The sequence below is a fragment of the Dermochelys coriacea genome, chromosome 1 (assembly GCF_009764565.3).
Source record: "Dermochelys coriacea isolate rDerCor1 chromosome 1, rDerCor1.pri.v4, whole genome shotgun sequence".
Classification (NCBI taxonomy): Eukaryota; Metazoa; Chordata; order Testudines; family Dermochelyidae; genus Dermochelys; species Dermochelys coriacea.
In genome coordinates, this window is record NC_050068.2 from 266654821 (window position 1) to 266676658 (window position 21838).

At 43.1% G+C, this 21838-nt stretch overlaps 1 protein-coding gene across 10 annotated transcripts in view; it reads right to left on the reverse strand.

Moving 5' to 3' along the window:
• The window catches only part of ACTR6 (actin related protein 6), a 37103-nt gene extending 15721 nt beyond the window's left edge, over positions 1-21382 (reverse strand). For 5 of the 10 annotated variants that reach the window (XR_006273975.1, XR_006273971.1, XR_006273970.1 and 2 more), the window contains exons 1-10: positions 21056-21248; positions 17246-17363; positions 16654-16722; positions 15042-15165; positions 12545-12680; positions 12399-12455; positions 10923-11021; positions 10656-10734; positions 7497-7668; positions 6232-6370 (exon numbers count right to left, since the gene is read on the reverse strand). Coding sequence is in view for 5 of the 10 variants with exons in the window: in XM_038411315.2 (XP_038267243.1) it covers positions 6232-6370; positions 7497-7668; positions 10656-10734; positions 10923-11021; positions 12399-12455; positions 12545-12680; positions 15042-15165; positions 16654-16722; positions 17246-17363; positions 21056-21165 (1103 nt within the window). In the remaining 5 variants the exon portion in view is untranslated. Of the gene's footprint in view, positions 1-2528; positions 3693-5023; positions 5401-6231; positions 6371-7496; positions 7669-10655; positions 10735-10922; positions 11022-12398; positions 12456-12544; positions 12681-15041; positions 15166-16653; positions 16723-17245; positions 17364-21055 lie in introns of those variants that run through there. The other 5 variants (XM_038411298.2, XM_043491549.1, XM_043491552.1 and 2 more) reach the window with 5 other exon arrangements.
• Between the last annotated feature and the right edge of the window lie 456 nt (positions 21383-21838).

Here is a 21838-nt window from a genome sequence, read left to right on the forward strand (position 1 = left end):
ATCTTTATCAATATTTGTGGCAGAACTACCTAGTTAAGGAATACTGCCTTTGCATCTTTTTAGTGAAAATGTACTCCCACCATGGCAGCTACCAAATATGTTAATTAGAATAAAGTAATTATCCCAGGACTTTTCACTTGTTTGCAGTTTTGTGGTGGTGCTGGGGAAAGAATGAGATTTACTAAACTTAACTCATAAGAACAGCTTCTCTCAATACTGATGGAAAAGGCTACAATGATGTCTCAGAATCCATGACTTCCACTGACCTCTGTGACATTTTCTGCCCTGGAGCTGGAACTCCCAACCAGCCCTGCCCTCACATTTCCCAGCCCCAAACCTGCAGGGGGGGACCCTATGCAGCTGCCCAGCCATGGCCCACAGCAGGCAGCCAGGGGACCCCATGCAGCTGCCCAGCTGGACCTGGTGCAGCTGCCCAGCAGCAGGCAGACCTCTTGCATCTTCCCAGTGGGCAGTAGGGACTCCCCAGAGCTGCCCAACTGCAGCCAGAGCCAGCAGTTGGTGGACCCTGCAGCTACCATCTGCCCAGGCAAGGCGATCCCCACAGCAGCCCAGCCCCAGGAGCAGGGGGACTCCAGAGTTCCCATGCACTGCACCGCTGAACCCACCTATCACTTTTGTCAGGGATATTTTTAGTCAAGGATAGGTCACAGGCTGCCATGAATTTTTGTTTATTTCCCATGACCTGTCCATGACTTTTACAAAAAAGATCCAGGACAGATAACATTCTGCTGCTGGCAAGAGAGCTGAGTACCTATTGCTATGGAAACAATATCTTTACATTTCCTAATTTTTTTAAAAGTCTCACCTAAAACTCATTTCTGCCACTCCTGACATTATCCGCTTACAAATGCAGATCATACCAGATATCCACAAACTACACACTTTAAAATTCTGAATATCTAGTGTACTTACTATGTTTAAGATCTTAAGTGAGACTGTGTTCTGTAACTACTTGGTAGAAGAAAGTATTCTCACAGGCAGTTTAACCTTCACCTTGTAACCAGATTTGTTAATTCAGAACTGAATGAAGTCTTAGGCTGCACATAAAATGGAGCTGTGGAAGAGACTTTAAAATGGAATCTAATGTTCCTGCCTAGATTCTCACTTTGACTCCTTAGGGAAAGAGAGGTTCTGCTATTCTTGTCTTGTCATTGTTTTGTCCCCAAGTGCCTGCTCTTAAATAGCATTAACTACAAGTTGTATAAAAGTAGCAATTCTGCATGAAGGCACAATGAAACTCTACAGAGTATGTAGATACCTAACCCAGATCTTCAGACCCAGCTAGTGTCCCACAAGTTGCTCTTCCGTGTCATTTCCATCTTCTGCAGAGCCCTGCCCCCTCCCTTTAAAGGGTCAAGAGACAAAAAAACATTTTGCCACCCAGAGGCAGTGCATCAAATATGACAAATTCTGGCCTTTGAATCAATATTTTAAGACTTCAGTTTTGACAGGAAATCACCATCACTTAAGCCCTGCTTCTCTCCCCACATTATAGTTCTTGGTTGACTCTTCTGGACTTTAAGGTTTGCTTGCCTTGTTAATCCACATATTTGCAATTGCCTGTCATTGAATGGTAGCCACTTGCTTCCTTGTAATTAATGTCTAATTTTTTGAATGCTTATATGACCATCTGATTCCTACCCATTTGATTTTTTTTTGCTAACTGATCTAGCCTCACTGGGTTATCATTCATAGTGCCTTGTCACTTAATTCACTAATCATAGTCTGATGCTACTCAGAGCTCTACTGAATCATTTAGTTACTTCCCTTTTACCTGCCCAGCAACCAGTACCGTGGATGAGAAACGAACAGCAGCTCCCCTTGCAGGAGGTGGAGATGGAATAACCCTCCAGGCCTAGCGTGGCTGCTATGGTTTGCACCTACTGCACCCCACATGGATACTTGGCTGTTCCAAGCCTTGTGAGAAGTAGGGAGAACTGCCCTGGACTTCTTAGTACTGTGCCTTTCCTGGGGTGTGTCCAGTATTCACACTGGCTGCTGCAGCATTAGATCTGGCTAACAACTGCCTCTGCCCTGACCTCCAATGTCAGTTTATTTCAATGGTAAATGTATCTTCACTTCAATTAAAAAAACCCCAAAACTCTACTTTAGCTCCTTCTCACTCTTTCCCCTCCACTCCAGTCTTAAAACTCTGCCACCTCATTTCCACTAACAGCCAGCCCAACCTTTCACCACCTCAAATGGACCATATCTCTCTGGAGATCAGAGTCCATCTTAGTGACATTTATGTTCTTTACACAGAATTAAATTAGTAGAACTCACTCTACCATTACTGGATTGTTCCATAAATCACTTGTAGTATTTAGTTGTAAAGTCACATGCATTCTGTTCAGTAACCAAGGATCCTCTTCCTTTGTGGTACATACAATACTTGAGATGGGGCAAGGAAAGAATGCTACAATATATTGCATGCAAAATGCAAAAGTGTAGCCTAGTCCAGGCAGTTTCTTCTTTTTTTTTTTTTTTTAAAAAGAAAACTATATACATTTCAAATTAATGAAATTATTTATTACATGAGAAAGTTAGATTAAGATGTTTTGCAAAGGCCAGTTGGAAGTATGTTTAATTTTAATACATCTATAGGAGATATTCATGGCACGTGACACAGCTGATGGATCTACATCTGAAAGTTTACTCTCTAAATTAAATGCAACAGCAAGGGAGAACAAAGGGGGAGGTATGGAAGGACAAGGATTAAAATAGAGACCTGAGATGTTGGTGAACTATATACAACTCAAACTTTTTTTTATAATTTAATATTCAAATGTGAGTCCAGTAGTCAAAATAAAGGGCAGAGTTAGAGTCAGTGCTGGAAGGCTAACAAAGAAGTTAATCTGGAGACTGAATTGTTTTTTCTAAAACTAGATATGGGAGCTGTGCAAAGGGTTAATCACTGTTGTATAGCCTTACTCTAAACTTATAAAAAAGAAAAGTATTCAGAAAGTTGGGATACAGTCTGCACTGGAATAATTACACTTTGAGTTTAACCATTGTTTAACCATTCACTGAGATAATTACAACCAGTCAGAGTAAGCCTTTTATAGGATTTTTTCCTCCCAGGACATGTTAAAATGAGCTCCAGGTTAAAGAGTATTTGATGCAGATTATTCTGCATACTATTTCAGTAAAAGACAATAGCATTCATCTTGGAAGAGAAAATAAAATTTAGACTAAAGCTTCATTTCTATACAATTGTTTTACACTAATCTTCAAATATTTTTGTTTCATGCCATTAACAGTTAATTCACTTTTTTAAAGTAAAACAACACAATTATTGAAAAATTTTAGCAAGGACAGAATCTAATAAGATAAAATGACAAAGGGTGATATCTAACATATTAGTCTTCAGTGGTAGTTTAAAATCTGAAAATAAAGTTATTTGCACTAATTCATTGTATATTCCTAATTATAGGAAAGAAAGTTAGAACACAGTTCTAATTTACATAAAATAATTTGTCGTTCAAATAAGTTCCATTCAAAGTGAAATAGTGGAGTATCGCTATATATCCAAATGTGGCACTTAAATATCAAATTTCTCTTCACAAATACAGTGTCCATTTTCTTCATAATCTTCTCTAGTTACTACCATATCCTCAAAATCATCATTTTCAGAAATCAACTTTCCACCTTCCCAAGAATAAGTAATAGGGCTGGGGGGGGGGAAAAAGTTACCACACAGGTTAGTTTTAAATACTTCAAATTATGTAGTAATTTGAAAAAGTGAGATCATCATTTTAGGGCTTTTATTTAGAAATTAGCCACAACCATTAATAAAATGTAAAACTAGAAGAAATTACGCCTATACATCAGGACAATCTGCTGAAAAACTGCATTCATTAGAAAGATGCAGTGGGGACCTGGCTCAGAGTATTCCAGATCCGTTTAGTGGGTTTATGAAAATTTTAAATTGGTAACCATATATTTTTTAGGAATGGTGAGAGAGTCCTGCATTGAGCTTCAGAGCAAATATTTGATGAAAACTTTTAGAAGTTCATTGTTGGTGCTATACCTCACCCAAGTGATATTTTCAAAATGACAGTGTCCATTTAAGGAAATCAGAACAACTTAATTGGGCAAAAGAATGGTGGTGAATTTGTATCAGAACTCATGAGATGACAGCGAGAGCAGGATTTCTATTAAATAAAAGAACCTTTATACAGCTAGATCACAGATCTATACAGTAACTCCTCACTTAACATTTTAGTTATGTTCCTGAAAAATGTGACTAAGTGAAACGATGTTAAGCGAATCCAATTTCCCTATAAAAATTAATGTAAATAAGGGTGGGTTAGGTTCCAGGGAAATTTTTTTTTGCCAGACAAAAGGCATTATATGCATATTAAACAAGCAATTTAATACAGGTATAAGTTTTAAACAATTTTAAACAAGCAATTTAATATTACAATCATCATTGCTGAGTATGAAGCTTGTTTGAGGTGGTGGAGTCAGAGACTGGAAGAGGGTGGATTATCCGGCTGCTCCTCTTGCTGAACTTTCTGAGCTCGAAAAAACATATCTAGAGATTGTTGTTTTGCTTTCCTTTTTTTTTTCCTTGGTATATTTCTTTATAGCAAGTCATTAGATGACCAACTCCCCTAATCACTTTAGAGCTGCATTCCGTCAGGATCGTCATCACTCAACTCTCAGCCCGCCCACTCCACCCCTTCCCCAAGCCCTCACCCTTGACCTGCCTCTTCTCCCCACCCCACCTCCTCCACCTCCCCTTTTACTTTGCACACTGTGTCCTCACTCCTCCCCCCTTCCTCCCCCTCGAAGGCAGTAAGCCGAGTCCACGCTCCTCCCCCTCTCTCCTGACCGGGGCAATCAGCTGGTTTGCGGTGTTTAGGAGGCAGGAGGGAGGAGTGAGAACTCATTGCGCAGGCTCCCCGTCCCTCCCCGCCCCCTGCCCAGGGCAATGAGCTGGTTTGCGGTGTTCAGGAGGCACGGGAGGGAGAGGAGGGAGGGGGAGCCTGCGCGTGGAGTCCTTGCTCCTCCCGCCCCCCAAATGTCACAAGCCAGCTGATTGCCGTGGGCAGGAGGCGAAGGGGGAAGGTGCTGATCCATGGGGTCTGCCAGCTGTGGAGAAAGAAGGCATCCAAACAACATAATTGTGGAGCATTGCACAACTTTAAATGAGCATGTTCCCTAATTGATCAGCAACATAACAACGTTAACCAGGATGACTTTAAGTAAGGAGTTACTGTATAGGAGAGTGATCACATGTTTAGCAGAAATATAGAGGATTCCGTTTAAAACTGTTTTATTATATCAGGCATGTACCAGTTATTTGATTATCATGTTTTAAGGTTCCTCAAAGAGGCCAAATAACTAATTTCCAAGGGTAGAGAATGTTTTCCTCTTAAGAAAAAAAAAAAAAAAAAAAAAAAAAAAATCACACTTCACATTTACAAGACTAACTTTAAAAAAAAAAAAAATCTGATCAAGTTATTCTTTAAAGGTGAATGGCTTGTACTAACAAAACTGGTTTGAAGCCAGTGGGTATGATACAGTGTTTAAGCATTTGGTTGAAAGGAATGTTTCAAAACTAAGGTTCAAATTTGAGCTGGCCTTCCATCCTACCACAGTAGATAAAATTCCCATACAATGTATTTATTTGGTGGGGGAATCTTTAGGATGAGATTTTGAACCTACATTCTCGCTACTCTGCACAGATACTAATGATTCCATAATGATTTTGAGAGAGGTGAATATCTGCCCTGGCTAAGTCATCCACCCCGCTGCTACTCTCCAAATCCCAGAAGTGCTGCAGGTATCAGTGATATGGTATGTATAATGTTTATAATACTCAGGAATTCTTCAGAAGAAGAGATGTGAAAATAATTCCCCTGATCTTGCAAACACATATGCAACTGGTTAACTTTGCTGCTGTGAATGGTTTCACTGATTTCAATGGAACTACTCACAAAAGTAAACTTAAGCACATATGTAAGTGTCTGCAGGATTGCAGCAAGCACAATATAGCTCTGCAAATGCACTTTAAGTACTGAGTTACAACATCCTTTTGGTCCAGTTTTGGGCCACTTGAACCGATTAAGTTAAATGATGGAATATAAAGATGACAGATAAGCATCTTTAACTAATAAAAGGAATTCTACTTTACAATTTCTATTCTGTTAGGAGAACCAAACAGAAATAGATGCATTTTTATTTATATTGTTTAGGACTTACTTTTCTGGCAGAACAACAGAAACATCATAATCAGTTGGAGTGAGGCATCGAACTTCAGAGTAGACTCGATCCCTGAAGCCTGGGAAAAGGGTATTTCCCCCAGTCAGAACAATATTCTTGAAGAAGTGAGGCTGCATTTCTTTAAACAAAACCAAGATATATGTATTTAGTGATAACAGCTTAAGATTCTCTAATTTCTTCATGAACATTAAGTTAAAGCGGACAAGAATTAAAACTAAAGTTTTTAACTACGCTTTAGATAATGTTCTACATATATTAAATACATACTGGTTATATTTAGTTAAAGGGTATTGCATGAATAACTGTAAGCCATAGAATGTGCACATATCAAGAGGCTCCACTAATAAGCTGATAATCACAAGTGTGAAACTAGTTTTCTTGTGTGATGGGTGAATTTGATGAACTGCACCCTTTTTAAATAAGAAAACCTTCATTAGTGTCCCTCTGCTTTGTGTGGCTTTCAAAATTTGCCTTTTATAAATTTATTATTAAAAAAATGTTGGATTTCATGAACACTCTCAAACAGCCCAGTTTAGGGGAAAGAAATACAGTAGTATCAACGTCTAAGATTTTAATTTTCATATTTTTAGAATGAATGTAATTTTGTGGCTCTGATGCTACAACTGTGAAGTGACACCACATAGTCACGAACATTTTCCCCTGCAGAAGTTTGGCCATATTTATTAGAAATGTACCTACATACCTAGTAACATGACAATGCACGTTACAATTGTTGCTTCCACAGAATACAACACAGCCAGAAGGATGATTAATTTTCATTTTTAAGATTCAGAGGCCTCATTTGCCAGCATATTGTTGCCAGCATGAATTCCCTTCTCCCCCAACACTAAAGGCATTTAAAAAAAAAAAAATTAAATTAAGTTCAAGTGCAGCTATGAGGATTCCATCCTCAGAGGAAAGAATTCAATGTGCTTGTGTTTTGGACTGGAAAATGAACTCATGAGGTTTCCATCCATATTGTTATACTTTATCTGAAGCACAAACAGAAACCAATCAGCTTACCAGAGTGAGCAAGCATTTCCACAACAGGAAATGTTGCAGGAAACCTCAAAAGAGCTCTGGAGTAACTGACATTCACAAGGAGTTAAAACTGTTGCACTTTTAATTAATTTTTAGTTCCTTAATGCCTGGCACAAAGTATGCTAGGCTTCTGATACACTTTGGATTCTAACAAAAATATTCAGACTTCAAGAATACATTTCAAAACATTGCTACCACTATACCTTCAGGCAAGTTCTGAATTGAATAAACAATGGCTTCAGGAATTCCCATTTCTTGAATGCCAATATCTGAAGGATGGAAGAGAATTTCTGGAACAGCAAATCTCTCGTTTGCTAGACGAAGTATTTGTTCCCCAGTCTTGTATTTTCCACTTAACACCATTTCTTCCCTTGGCTAAATTAGGCAGACATGAATAATAACTACCTCTTAAAAAGGGAAGAACACACACAAGAGTAACAAATTTATCTGATCTCATAGTTTACATATTATTCACCTGTTACGGATGTTTTGAAGGTAGTATCTTCTATAGATTGAGTCACGTATCATGCACAAGTCTTTGGCAGCAGACATCTGTTCCAGAATGCTTTGTAATCCCTTACTCTAGTCTTTAAGCATGAGAATTGTGTCCGATGTTTACTTTTTACTGCCATACTGAGCAGACAGTGGTGTCAACATAAAAGTATTTTGGTGCTGCATTTTTGAGGGAGCCCCATTCCAGCCTCTGCACTGACACCTGCAGTTTTGCCTAAGCAAGATTAGTGCACACTTAGGTACTTTTGAAAATTTTACTCTACTTCTCTAAATGACAGTACCAATAAGCAATTTTGCAAAGTCTGAGAATTAAATTTGTGTTATTCTAGCAGGAGAACATTTTTTTCACCCTCATAACTCAAAAAAGATATTTGATCCTTGTGAAAAATATATTGCCTTAGGATGGAGTACAGGCATGGAAAATTTCAGCCCTAAAAGGTGAGTTATGAACAAAAGAAACAGGACACTATAATGGAAGACAGTATCCCTTCCTTAATTATCTCAATTTCTATTGGTAACCATGCTAATAAAATTCATCAAAACACTTATTGACTACAGGGTAAGTGTCTGAGTTCTAGGAAGTAGCAAAACTTCTCAGGATAGCATATGAAAACAGCTGAAAGATATCAGAATCAGAATTGTGCCTTGACTACACTTTGATATAGAACTATTAAGTTACAGCCAAGGAAGTTATATTTAACTAGGCTTGGCAGCATTCGATTGTAAAATTGATAACTGTCAGCAAACATTTCAGCTGATACACTGAAATCAACAAGAAAAATAGTCACTAACAGTTGGGGTACCTGCAGAGATCAGTTGTCACTAGCCACGAGGAGAGCCTTTTGCAGCCCTGCTGTTACAGGAGTGAGTGAGGGAGTTCCCTGTGTTGTCTCAGGGCTGGTGACATCTGATTGCTGCAGGCACAAGGTACAGTGGCAAGGCTGCAGTCCTGGCAAGGCAGAGCAGAGGCTCCTAGCCACGACTGCAAGGAGGAGGCGGGCCAAGCCCCTGGCTGTGTGGGAGGCCACACAGCTGCTGAATGGCTTCTGGGGCAGTGAAAGGAGCCCTCTGCAGCCCCAATGGCATGGACCCCTCTCACTTACAAGCTGGGAATCTCTGCTCTGCCCTGCCAGGACTGCAGCCTTCCCCACACTTTGCACTGCTGATATCAGGTGTCACTGGCCCCAAGATCTGCAGCTCCACTATCATGGGAGTGAGGGAGGAGGCCATAACAGCAGAACTGCAGAAGGCTCGCTGCACAACAATGGGGCCGGTGAGACCCAATCTCTGCATGTCCAAGGTGCGTGGGAGGCTGCAGTTGTCCTGGCTCAATGAAGCAGTGACCCCTGGCTAGGACTGCAAGGAGTAGGATGAGCTGGCGGCTGCGGGGAACCAGTTCCTGCCTGGTGAGTTAGTGGGGCCAGTGACAAGGGATCCCTGCAAGCACAAGGTTCAGGGAAAACTGCGGTCCTGACTCCACAGAGCAGAGATGCCCAGCCAGGACTGCAAGGAGGAGGAGGGGGAAGAGTTGTCATCCCCAGCCACAGGTGAGGTGACCCTGATGCTGAACGGCTCTGTCCCCAGGCAGGAGCCATTCAATAACAGATGCCCACCCCCGCGGCCAGGGACATGTCCTCCTCCTTGCAGCCCTGTCCCAGGGTGTCTGCTGTGCCCCACCAGGACCCCAGCCTTCCACACACCATGGGCCTGCAGGGATCCAATGTCATTGGCTCCATAGCTATGCAGCGAACCCTCTGCAGCTCCACTTGCTCACTCACCAGTCTGGAACGTGGGCAGGAACTGTGCAGCAGTGGGGTGGTCTCCCACACAGCCAGAGCCTCATCCTTCTGCTTACAGTTCAGGGCAGGGGTCCCTGCTCCATCAGGCCAGGCCGACCAGAGCCTCCCCTGCACCTTGCGCTCTGGTGTCTTGGGCCCTTTGGGTGCACAGAGAGCCCACTGCAGCCATGCTGTCAGCACTGCCCTAACCCCAACCCTACTCCCAACTGCAAAAATAAAAAGTTAAAAATAATATCATTAAAAATCATACTAGAAAAAAATGAAAATCAAATTCTGCCACGCCTAATTATAGCTAAGGCTACAAGTCTTTCAGGGAGGTCACGGACGTCATGGAAAGTCACAAAATCCGTGATCTCTGTGACTTCTGCACTGACCGGTGTGGCTGACCCCAGGGCTGCCCGAGCAGCTCAGGCAGTCTTGGGACTAGCCACACTGGCCACTGGTCGGCTGGCCCCAGGCAGCTGGTCCCTGGGCCGCCCTGCCCCCCGGAGCAGCAGTGGTGGGAGTCTCCCCCCGAGCACCTAAGTTTTAGTTAGGGGTATTTATATAGTACAAGTCATGGACAGGTCAAGGGCTGTTACTTTTTGTTTATTGCCCATGACCGCTCCATGACTTTTACTAAAAATACCTGTGACTAAATCGTGGCCTTAATCATAACCATATAACAAGCAACAGTTTTGAGAAGGTAATCAAAATTAGGACATAACGTACTTCAAATTTTTCACTGGAATGAGAAATAGATGAAATGAGAAATGGAATGAGAAAGGGTTAAATTGAGATACTGAGCCTATGGTATTACAGTTGATTTTCAAATGTTGGATAAAATATCTGAGAATATCTACATGACTTTGAAAATTAGTTAAACTTGGACCCTATGTCACTTACATTTTTTTGGAAAATTTTACTCATTAACTCCTAAGGCAGAAATTACTACCAGTCAGTACCAAAAAAAAAAAAAAAATCTATCTATCTATCTATCTACCCCTCCTCCCTCACGATCAAGAAAGAAGAGAAAACAGAGTATTTCAGAAAAGACTGAGTCATAATTACCTTACAAAACCCTTTTTTGATTGTGCTGAAGTCTGGCAAAACATAGTCTATCATTACTGTATTTTCTTCCCCTTTCAACCTGGAAAAGACAACAAACTTAGAATAGAACATAGCTAAAGTGTGCCAAATCCTAGAGGCCATACTCAGGTGAGAGTCTCCTTGACTTAAGGGTGAGTTTTGCCTGAATAATGATGTTAGGATTTGGCTCTACGCAATTAGATTACTTGGAACTACCTCCTTTCAAATTTGGCAATATAGTAAACTTACTTAGCAATCTCCATATCTTTGTAAAAGTCCTGAGACACATAACATACATCTTCTTTCACTTGATTAATTACATGAGTTTCATCCATAACGTGTAGCTGCCTATAAAAAAAATTAAGAAGAGTTAGAAATCAGATCAACCTGAACATATATTATTTATAATTATTCTTTTTCACAGTTGGTCAGTTCCTACAGTTTTCAAATTGCAAGAAGTTAACATTTTAATATGTAGAGGTTTACATTAACTTACATATAAGCAGTTTTGACATGTAGAAATGAGAGGGTATTCTTTAAAGTTTTTAATTTTATATGACAGTTATGTGTATTCTAATAAATCAGCTGCGATGCAATTCAATAAATGCAAAACTACAAAAAATAATATGTCCCATGTTCTGAACATCTGGATAGTAAAGACCTTATGATTTACTCTTCAATCCAAAGAACATATAGCCATCCACACTAAGAACTGGGGCCACAATCTTGCATCCAGTTCTCCTAGCAAAGACGCCTGCACAGGCATAAGAGTCCATTATAGGAGATCCCAAATCAGGATGCAAGCCTTAGTGCAGTGGTTCCCAAACTTTTTACTAAGGTGACTCACCAACTGCCTTTTGTCTTTTTTTGCGACTCATCATTACATATAAACATCTCTGCCCTGGCACCATAATCCTAATCCCCACCCAGTGCAGAAGAGAGACCACAAAAGAGGAGAGGTTAGAGAATGAGCCTGACACACACACTCTGCAGCAGCAGCACCTGCCTTGTGGGACTGGGCTACACTCTGGCCAATTGATATTTGAGCGAGTGGTATGGATATGGGACAGCAGAGCCAGACCTGAGTGGCAGTGCAACCCCATGCACCTGGTCACAACACCCAGAATGGGGCGTCAGGCCCAGCCCAGTGGGACAGAAGCCACTACTATGGGGTGACTGCAAGACAAGCTCACTCTCTGACTGTACCCCATCCTCCCAGGACATCTCCTCCACACTGGGCTGGGGAAGTGTATGTTTATCTACGGCCCCACAACCCGTCTAGAACCTTCCTGCAAACACTGCCTTAGTGAATTCTACTCACAGTTCAGGTGGAATTAAACTGTCAATTTCTCAGAGCTGGGCCATCTTATCTGTTAAGTGGAAATCTGGCTACAGCTTTATTACTATGACGACATCTCAAAAAAAAGTCATAGGGCCTGATTCTATAAGGTACTTAAGCATATGTGTAACTTGAAGCACGCAAGTAATCCCACTGAATGGGACTACTGACATCCTTAATATTATGCAACTGCTTTAAGTACTTTGCTGAACTAGAGTCTTAAGGTGTTAAAATGGCAGCTGAAGCTCAAGATGTCATTTTATAGGCTTTCCTCTTCCTCAAAAAGGGATTAATCCTAAACCCCTAATTAAGTTAATTAAAAGACTTCCATTGACTTTAATTGGTTTCTGACCAGGCCTCAAGTGTCTAAAATTAGCACATTTTACCTGTAAGAGATGATCTCCTTTAGATGATTGGTTAAGAGCTTTCCTCCAACATTAATCCTTAAAAAAAAAAAAAAAAAAAAAAAATCTGTCATTATTCGCTTTAGACATGTCAGAAAAGCCACCCCTAAAGAAATAAGGCAATTTACCTAATAATTGCCTCTTTCTTCTTTTTACTTCTGCAGTAAGGTACAATATGTGTAAAGGAGTAGCCACTGTCCACAATGATACAACATAGTTCGGATGGATTGTCCCGGAAATATCTATGTGCACTGAGAGCCCCAGCTGAAACACAAAAATGCCAACCCATATTTATATATAAATCCAAAATGTATCTAAATAGGATATAGTACCTATCCCATATTTTAGGTGCCTTTGGCAGATCTTCAGTAACTCAATACAGAATAGCTCCAGTAGCGTAATGTCACCCACTGCCAAAATTAATCAAACATAAAACCCTACCTTCTCTGAAAAATAATCGACTTTATCTGTCCTTCCCAAAAGCCCAAGTAGAATGATTTTGCAGTATGCCCAGGTGATTCATAGATTCCAAGGCCAAAAGGGAGTGTTTTGATCATCTAGTCTGACCTCCTGTCAGAACTTCCCAAAAATAATTCTTAGAGCCTATCTTTCAGAAAAAGATCAAACCTTGATATAAAGGCTGTCCATGATGGAGAATCCACCACATTTGGTAAATTGTTCTAATGGTTAATTACTCACTGTTAAAAATGTATGCCATATTTTTAGTCTCAATTTGTCTAGCTGGTCAATTTTCAGGTTATTTTTGACCAATTATATAACATCTTTCATTCCCACAGTGCTTTATATAAAGGAGTAACTTAATCAGGCATTGAAATACAGTCACTCCTGGGATGGAATGTGACAACAATTCTAATAGAAACACTATACAAACTCAATGGGGGATGTTGGAAGGGAAGCATACCTTTTAAAATGCTTGTTGTACAACAATTATACAGCTTTCCACACATACTCCTTGACCAGGAAGCTACATTTTCAGTTACAGGTAGTATTTGAACACTATAATTATTTACCTCATTAATCTAAAAAAATTCTGAAAAAGTGAGATTACAAGTGCTCTTCACTATGTATACAAAAAGATTCTTCAAGATAAGGAAATATCTCTATCCCATCTTTTAATTGTGGTATTCCATTTGGCATTTTAAGCTCTTAACAGTTCCATTGCATTCCCTTGTTAAAATACATGTAAAGAAATCCATTTGAGAGCATGCAAAACAAAATATTATTTTTTCCCCACTTGAAAGAACTGACAATCTCAAGATGACATTTTCAAAAAAGAATTAAAAGTGGTTTGAGGTTTAAGTCCGTCCCCTAAGTTTCCATTGGGTATTTGTGGTACTAACTGGTAGTAATTTCTGCATTAGGAGTTTTCTTACCTTATCTGTGAAGCTGTATTAAGTCAATGTTCAGTTGTATACTTTTGAAAAAACACCCATAACATTTTGTTCAGAGTTACAAACATTTCAGAATTATGAACAACCTCCATTCCCAACATGTTCATAATTCTGAGGTTCTACTGTACTTCCAAAGAGGAAACATACAAACACAGGGCCCATTTATTTATTCTGCTCCCATTTATGTCAATAAAAGATGACCATGCCCAGTGTCCTATGTGCAATAAATTCACAAGAATAGTTTATATTAAGTCTATGTTCAGTGACCCCTGAATATTTGAAATATTTTTCAGAAACAAAGAAAACTGCGACTATAAAACATTCCCCAGAAAAGGGTAAAACATTTATTTTATATGTTCAAATTTAAGATAGATGACTATTACTTCAAGGCCAGTTTTAAAAAAGAAACCAACACATCTTTCCTATAATTTCAGCATAACACTACCAGTACTGAAATTTTTTTAGTTTATCTAAAACGTGACTGAATTGCTTGCAAAGACCCTCCTCACATGCACTGCCAAGTCATCCCTCCCCTACTTTTATATCATCATCAGAAAGGGCACTATATGATGAATCATGTCACCAATTTCATGTTTTCTGCAGGATAGGATGTATTATATAATTGTAGCACTGTATTTCATGGGCCACTTCGAAAAGTGAATGAGAACTGTCAGAAACTCCATACAAATCTAGCCAAGAAACAAGCAGTAGTGCAGTCTCTTTCACATACTACCTCATCTCAGGTTTCAGAGTAGCAGCCGTGTTAGTCTGTATTCGCAAAAAGAAAAGGAGTACTTGTGGTACCTTAGAGACTAATAAATTTGTTAGTCTCTAAGGTGTCACAAGTACTCCTTTTCTTTTTACCTCATCTCAAGAAGTCTCAAACATCCCTGTCATCAGAAGCCAACTTAAAAACAGAAAGGAGTTTCAACACAAAAGTGACTTTCTGCCTATACTGATTCCCCCCTATTTCACTTTGTGTTTCTTGCTGTTACATATCAGAATCCTCTCACTAAAGTATTATAAATATAGAGGAATATAGAACAAACATTAGATGTGTATGCACAATTTAATATAGGTTAAAGAAATAAAAAGTTACATACTACTCTACAGAGTCCAGGAAATAAATGAAGTAATTTTCTTGGCACAATATTTTTAAATTGGGAAGTTAGCCTGGAGCACATTAATGCAGAACAACAAAATATATACTCACCATTTACTCTAAGAACTGCTTGAAACTGATATTCTTCAAATAAAATTTCATTCATAGAGTCTTGAATTGAACTGAAGTTAAAATAAGGTTCAGTAATAATAATATTTGTATCTACAAAGTCCACCTAGGAGGGGAAAAAAAAAAAAAGTTGTGTTCTCAAACAACATTTTAGAAACCACTATCCATACTACTTACATTTTGTGGTATGTAACAACCACCATGCTGTATAAAATTGCCCCCAGGCCTATTATAGATATCATTGCTACTAGCTGCTTGTGGCATATGGATTTTGGGGGGAAAAAAAAAAAAAAAAAACACCACTAACAAGAAACAGTATGTGAACTGTCACTGCTACACCACATGTTAAAATTTTTCAGGGCAGGACAGAATTCCTTCATTTCCCTGTCCTGTGCCCCTATTTTTAATGTTGTGGCTCTTAAGAACAACCTATACCTTTATCTTTCTTCTACACTTCCATGGGTAATAATAAAAGAGTATTTAAAGTGTATACAATAATCTTTACCCTAGTCCTACTAACTACAGGAGAGAATTTATCTTCAGAACTGCCACTTGTATAGAAGCTTGGCTCCTCTAGTAACCTGGGTAATATCCTGGCCCCAGTGAAGTCAACAGCAAAACTCACACTAACTTCAGTAAGTCCAGGATTTCACCCCTGCTCTTTCTGCACTTACTCAGTTCTCAGACTTTCTAAAACAGGCCTTCTCTAAGGTGCTTTCACCATAATGGGACACAACGGGAACTAGAACACACAGGTCAACAGTTCCTTTCTTTAGTGCTCACTCTGCAAACCAGTACCAAAACCATGGCAATAATTAGTAAACTTAATGAACCCAATAGTTTAAAATCTTAAACCAGCCCAATTTCCCCACCCAAATCTAAACAAAGAGATATTTTGAGGAGTTATTTCGGCTCCCAACATCTTCCCCTTTAAGTACTGTAAAGACCAGCTTTATGAGTTAACAACATGGTATTTATTTCTTATGAAAAAAAATTAAGGCTAGAGTCGCCAACGCTCTTTTCATGCTAATCCATGTTGGTGTGGTGAGCAAAATAATATTCTATTAATACACTTTATAAATTCAACTTATTCGTCATAAAAATGAGAAATTAATGCACAGAAAATGGCTACTTGATTCTACAAGAGACTGTCACAATGTAAATCTCAGCCCTTCTTCTACTTTTGTAACTGTCTCCTTCATGCAACAAAACCTGGCTCTTCAAGTAAGTTTACTAATTAAGTCTACAAAAACAATTATCAAGTAACTTTTACTAGCTGAAGCGCCAATCTTGCAAACACACTTTTAACTTTACTCAGGTGACTAGTCCTACTCAAGTCACCAAAACTACTTGCATGAGTAAAATCAAACATGGGCTCTAGTTTGCAGAGTCATGGCCTGAGTGAATTGAGCTCAAATAATACGCAACTCAATTTCCTAAATTTTAGGTGCGAGTCCTTGTTGAATACTCCTGAAAAATTCATAAATTGGTGAATTCACCATTATATCTGTGATTTGGAATATTTTTGTATTACTTCTATTAATTGTTTTGAATCTGTATTTATAGATTTTTGTATCTGAAGTGTTTTAGTTACCTGATACATTTCCTTTCCAAAAAGGTAATCCCAAACCTGTCTCTGAACATCCCAGTTCACCAAGTAACCCTGTGGAAGTTTTGTGGGAAGGGAGGGGGGGAAAAAAGACATTATTTATTAGACAACATTGCATATTTGTTAACTCCTCCAAATCTGCAGAATTTCAGGCTTCCATCAGTAATTGTTAGATGGACTGATAACCTAACAAAATTCAGAAATCAGAGCTTCTTCTTTAAGATTATGGATGCCTTTCCAAACCTATTTAAAGGGGTAAATGTTGTGCAGCTACAAGCAAGAAGATCCAAAGATAAGTGATATTGTACCTCTGTTGTTCTCTATCATTTAGTTTAAATTATTGCATAGTAAGTTTACCATAATATGAATCATGCTTCTTAAATTAGTATCTGGTGGCAGGTTATGGAAGCCACACAAGTAGCTTGATACTGAAGCTACACAGCTGTATCTGATGTTTGTTTTAAATATTATTTATGCCTCTACAGTTGTAGCATATTGCATATAATAAACATAAATATTCCTTAACCCACAGCCTTTAGCAGACTGCATAGCTAAAACTGTAAAGCATCTTAATTACCTTCTGAAAAGGGAGAATGTAAAAGAGTCCGGAGGGATCTTTAATTTCATCCAGTTGATTGGCTGTAAAAGTTTTCAAACGTGCTGTTTTTGATCTAAACTGGCAGTTGGGAATAACACTGAAAAAAAGTTAAGAATGTTTTCTTGCACATCATATCATATATGATATAAAAAAATCACATTGTGCATTTTCACATTATTTCCATAAATACTTCCTTTTCCATAATATTCTGTGACTGTATTTTTTAGAAAGTAGCAGTTACCCTGGTTACTGCAACACCACCAGATTGTTTTATTGTCTTGCAAATGACAACATATAGAATCAAACAGTAAGTGCTAAATGAAATTACAGAAACTTCCAACCACAGGTTAAGAACGTTTTCTTTCCTTAACAATCACATTTTTTTTTTGTTGCAAACTGGCCTGAGGCAGTTGCCCAACACTCAATTGTCTGAGCCTAGGATACATGAAAAGATCACTTAAGGCTATAAGGACCATAACCAATAACAACAGGAAGTTAAAGCAAGAAAAAAAATCAAATTAGAAATAAATTCCCTCCACTTTATTTTTTTTAAACAGCGTAGGTGATTAACCCATTAGAACAAACTGCCAAGGAAATGGTGGAATCTCCATCTCTTGATGTCTTCAAAGCTGGATGCCTTTTTCTGGAAGATGTTTTAGTTGGCAAGGTACAGGGTTAACTAACTGAAGCTTTTCCTGGTGCAACTCTCCAGTACCAGGGGGAGGGATAGCTCAGTGGTTTGAGCATTGGCCTGCTAAACCCAGGGTTGTGAGTTCAATCCTTGAGGGGGCCATTGAGGGATCTGGGGCAAAAATTGGGATTGGCCCTGCTTTGAGCAGGGGGTTGGACTAGATGACCTTCTGAGGTCCCTTCCAACTCTGATATTCTATGATCAGAAAGCTGTTGCTACACTTTATGTGAAACCTAAGAAGAAGGGATCTCCCTGCTTTGAGAATTTCCTCAGCCTTCCCTGGGGTTGCCAACTTTCTATTGGCACAAAACCAAACACCCAAGCCCTGCCTCTTCCCACGGCCCCGCCCCCTGCTCACTACATTCCCCCTCCCTCCCGCATTTTCACTCGGCTTGGGCTGGGGCAGGGGTGTCGGAGGGGATGAGGGCTCTAAATGGGGGTGCAGGCTGTGGGCTGGGGCCAGAAATGAGGGGTTCAGGGTGCAGAAGGGGGCTCTGGGCTGGGGCAGGGAATTGGGGTGCAGGAGGGAGCGAAGGTTCTGGCTGGGGGTGAAGGTTTTGGGGTGCAAGAGGGGGCTCCAGGCTGGGGGCCTTGGGATTTGTAATGTGGGAAGGGGCTGTGGGTTGAGGCAGGTGTTTGGGATGTGGGAGTGTGAGGGGTCTGGGCTGGGGGTGCTGGCTCTGGGCTGGAATGAGGGATTTGGGGTGCAAGAGAGGGTGCCAGGCTAGGGGGTGGGGCCGAGCGATTTGGAGTGCGGGAGGGGGCTGTGGGTTGAGGCAGAGGGTTCAGGGTTCTGGGGTGGGGCTGGGGATGAGGGGTTCAAGGTGTGGATGGGGGTACAAGGGGGTGAGGGCCATGGGGTGGGGCCAGGAATGAGGATTTTGGGGTGCAGAAGGGGGCTCTGGGTTTGGATGGGGGCTGAGTTGGGGCAGCAGTTTGGGGCATGGGCTTACCTCGGCTGGCTCCCAGTCAGCAGCGCAGCAGGGCTAAGGCAGGCTGGCTGGCTGCCTGTCCTAGGGCATTGCGCTGCGCCCTGGAAGTGGCCAGTATGTCCGGCTCCTAGGTTGGGGGGGGAGGGGGGAGAGGCAGGAGTCTCCGTGGCGCACTCTGTTCTCCTCACAGGGACCAGCTCCCATTGGCCAACCAGCCAATGGGAGTGAGGAGCCGGTGCTCGGGGCGGATGCAGCGCATGGAGCCTCATGCCCCCCCGCCAAGGAGCTGGCCCTTCTGTCCGATTCCAGGACGCAGTACGGTGGGTCTAGCCTGCCTTAGCTAAGCAGCACCACCGACGGGATTTTTAGCGACCTGGTCGGCGGTGCTGACCAGAGCTGCCAGGATCCCTTTTCGACCAGGTGTTCCAGTCAAAAACCCGACACCTGGTCACCCTAACCTTCCCACTCCTGGGCTGCCCCACCTGCAGCCACAGCACTTGTTCCCCTTGTGATGCAGCAGCAGCAGTATTGCCAACTTCATGAGATAAAAAATCATGAGTCGGACCCTCAAAAATAATGAGATTGGCCCAAAAATCATGAGGTTTTTAAAAAAAGATTACATTGTGTTTTTAGGTCAGTCTCTTGATTTTTGAACTCCCCCTACCCATCCCCAGGTATGTGCATGTGACAATTAGTACTGTTGCCCACTCTCCCACATGTATTGGATACGATGATTTTGGCTCCTGCTGCAGGAGCCGTCGCCCCCACATACCCCTTTCCTGCCAGCAATTAATCCTGTCTCCACCCAACCCACCTCAAGTCAACCTCCCAACCCCCATCATCACCATCCCATTAGATCAGCTCCCCTAACCCATCAAACCTCACTGCCCTCAATTCACCCTCCCAGCACTCACCCCATCAGCTCAGAACTCACTATTAATACAGCCCTCCAACCCCATCAGCCCTCACCCTCCTCACTTCAGCCCCAGGCCATAAGTCAACTCTCTCAGCCTCACCTCTGCTCCTCTTCGGGTTCTTCACCCTCCCCAGGCCTGGGGAGGCTACAGTGGGGTCCCCTCTCTCACTTCTCAGGCTGACATTTGGGAGCCTAGGCTGCCCCGTGGCTGAGGCTGACAGCAGGGAGCCCCCGAGCTGATTGACGGTGGGGAGCCCCGATCAACCAGGGCTGGTTGACAGCAGGAGCCCCAGATGGCTGTAGCTCCCGCTGTCATCCCTGGTTGGCTGACAGCAAGAACCTCTCCACATGGTTACCCGAGCTCCGGCTGTCAGCCCGCCTTGTCCCGGGGCAGGCTGATGGCAGGCGCCTCACCTCACAGGGACTTCATGAGGAGGGGTTCCTGCAGTCACCCCCAAGTGGCTGTGGCTCCTGTTGACACCCTGACAGCCGGCGGTCCGGCCACCAGAGGTGGACTAAGGACCAGGGCTGGCTGACAGCAGGAGCCCCAGCTGCCACAGCACGTTCTAGGTACAATTAATCCTGATTAATAATCTGAACCACAGGCTCAAGCACTCATGGATAAAAAATAGGGAGTGCTCAGCACCCACCAGCCACAGCTGTTTGGGGGCAGGGTCTCCGATCAGCTATTTGGCAGCGGGGGAAGGCGCTTCGGGGAGGGCAATGAGGAGCAAGCGGGAGTGGGGAGCCTCGAGGGAGGGGGCAGAGCAGGGCCAGGGCTTTGGTGGGGCCTCGGGGGCCGACTACCCCCCCGCCCCCCCGGGAAACATAAAAGTCTGCGAATGGGCTGTGGGGAGTCTGGGGAGGGAACGTTGACCTGGCAGGATTTTTGTTTTCAGCCGTGGATGTTCCCGTGAGTCGGGCTCAATTTTACTCAGAAATCGCGTCCGCAGCCTCAGCACCGGGGCGGATGTACCGGGCTCACAGACTCCAAGCGGGGCCGAGCGGCAGCCCGCAGCGCAGGGGGACAGGCCGGGCCCGGGTCTGCAGCAGGAGCCGCCTCGCCACTTTTCCGAGCTAGAGCCGACAAACCAACGGAGCCCGAGGGGCACGCGCCGCCCTCCCAGGCTCTCTCGGGAGCAGGGACCCGGCGGCGGCGGCGGCGGCGGCTCTTTACTGTGCGTGGCGCCGAGCAGCGCAGTGCAGCCGCCCGGGCCCCGGGCTCTCGGCGGCGGGTGCCGGGGTCTCACCTGACATGCTCGTGGCTGTAGCCGATCTTGGCATTATAGGCGCCGTTATCCAGCACCAGCGTCGCCATCTTCTTTCCGGCCCCGCCCCGCCTCCTCAGCGGGCAACTCATCTGTGCTCACCATAGAGTCTGGGCGGCGGGACGGGTGCGCTCTGCATGATGGGGAGGAGGAGGACTCCGGGCGAGCGCCTGCCACAGCCCTAGCGCGAGAGGGCTGCTCACACGCGGTGTTCAGTTCCGCTTTCCGCCATGACACGGGAGGCAAAGCCCTGAGAGGAGCGGCCTGGGGGGAGGCGGGGAAGACGCGCTGCCTCCGGTACTGACGCGTCGGGCGGGAGGCCGCGGCTCTGCCCCTGCTGTATCTTTACCTGGGGGAGGAGGCGCTGCGTCCACACGGGCCGGGAGGCGCAACAGGGGCGGGGGTGCAGCGTCTCCCCACCCCGGGTTTCGCCGCCCAGCCGCTGCTAGCGCAACCGGGACGCACCTGGCAGGTCAGCTCGGCGAGCTGCGCCGCCGCTTGTGGGCTCTGGCGGGGACTTTGTTCTGGGATTAATAGGGGCAGCGAGAGCGGCACCGCGTCGCCCCTCTGCCCGCTCGCCTCTTCCCTGGGGGGTCCCTGATATAAACGCGTCTGCGGTGAAATCTCTGTGTTACGCTTCATGGAGGGGCGGGGCAGAGGCAGACTGCAAAGTAGCCCGATACTAATGGGTGTCAATCCCTCTTCGCAGCCGCGAAGAGGATATTATTGGTTCAGCCACAAAACAGCCTAGGGAAACACAACCAA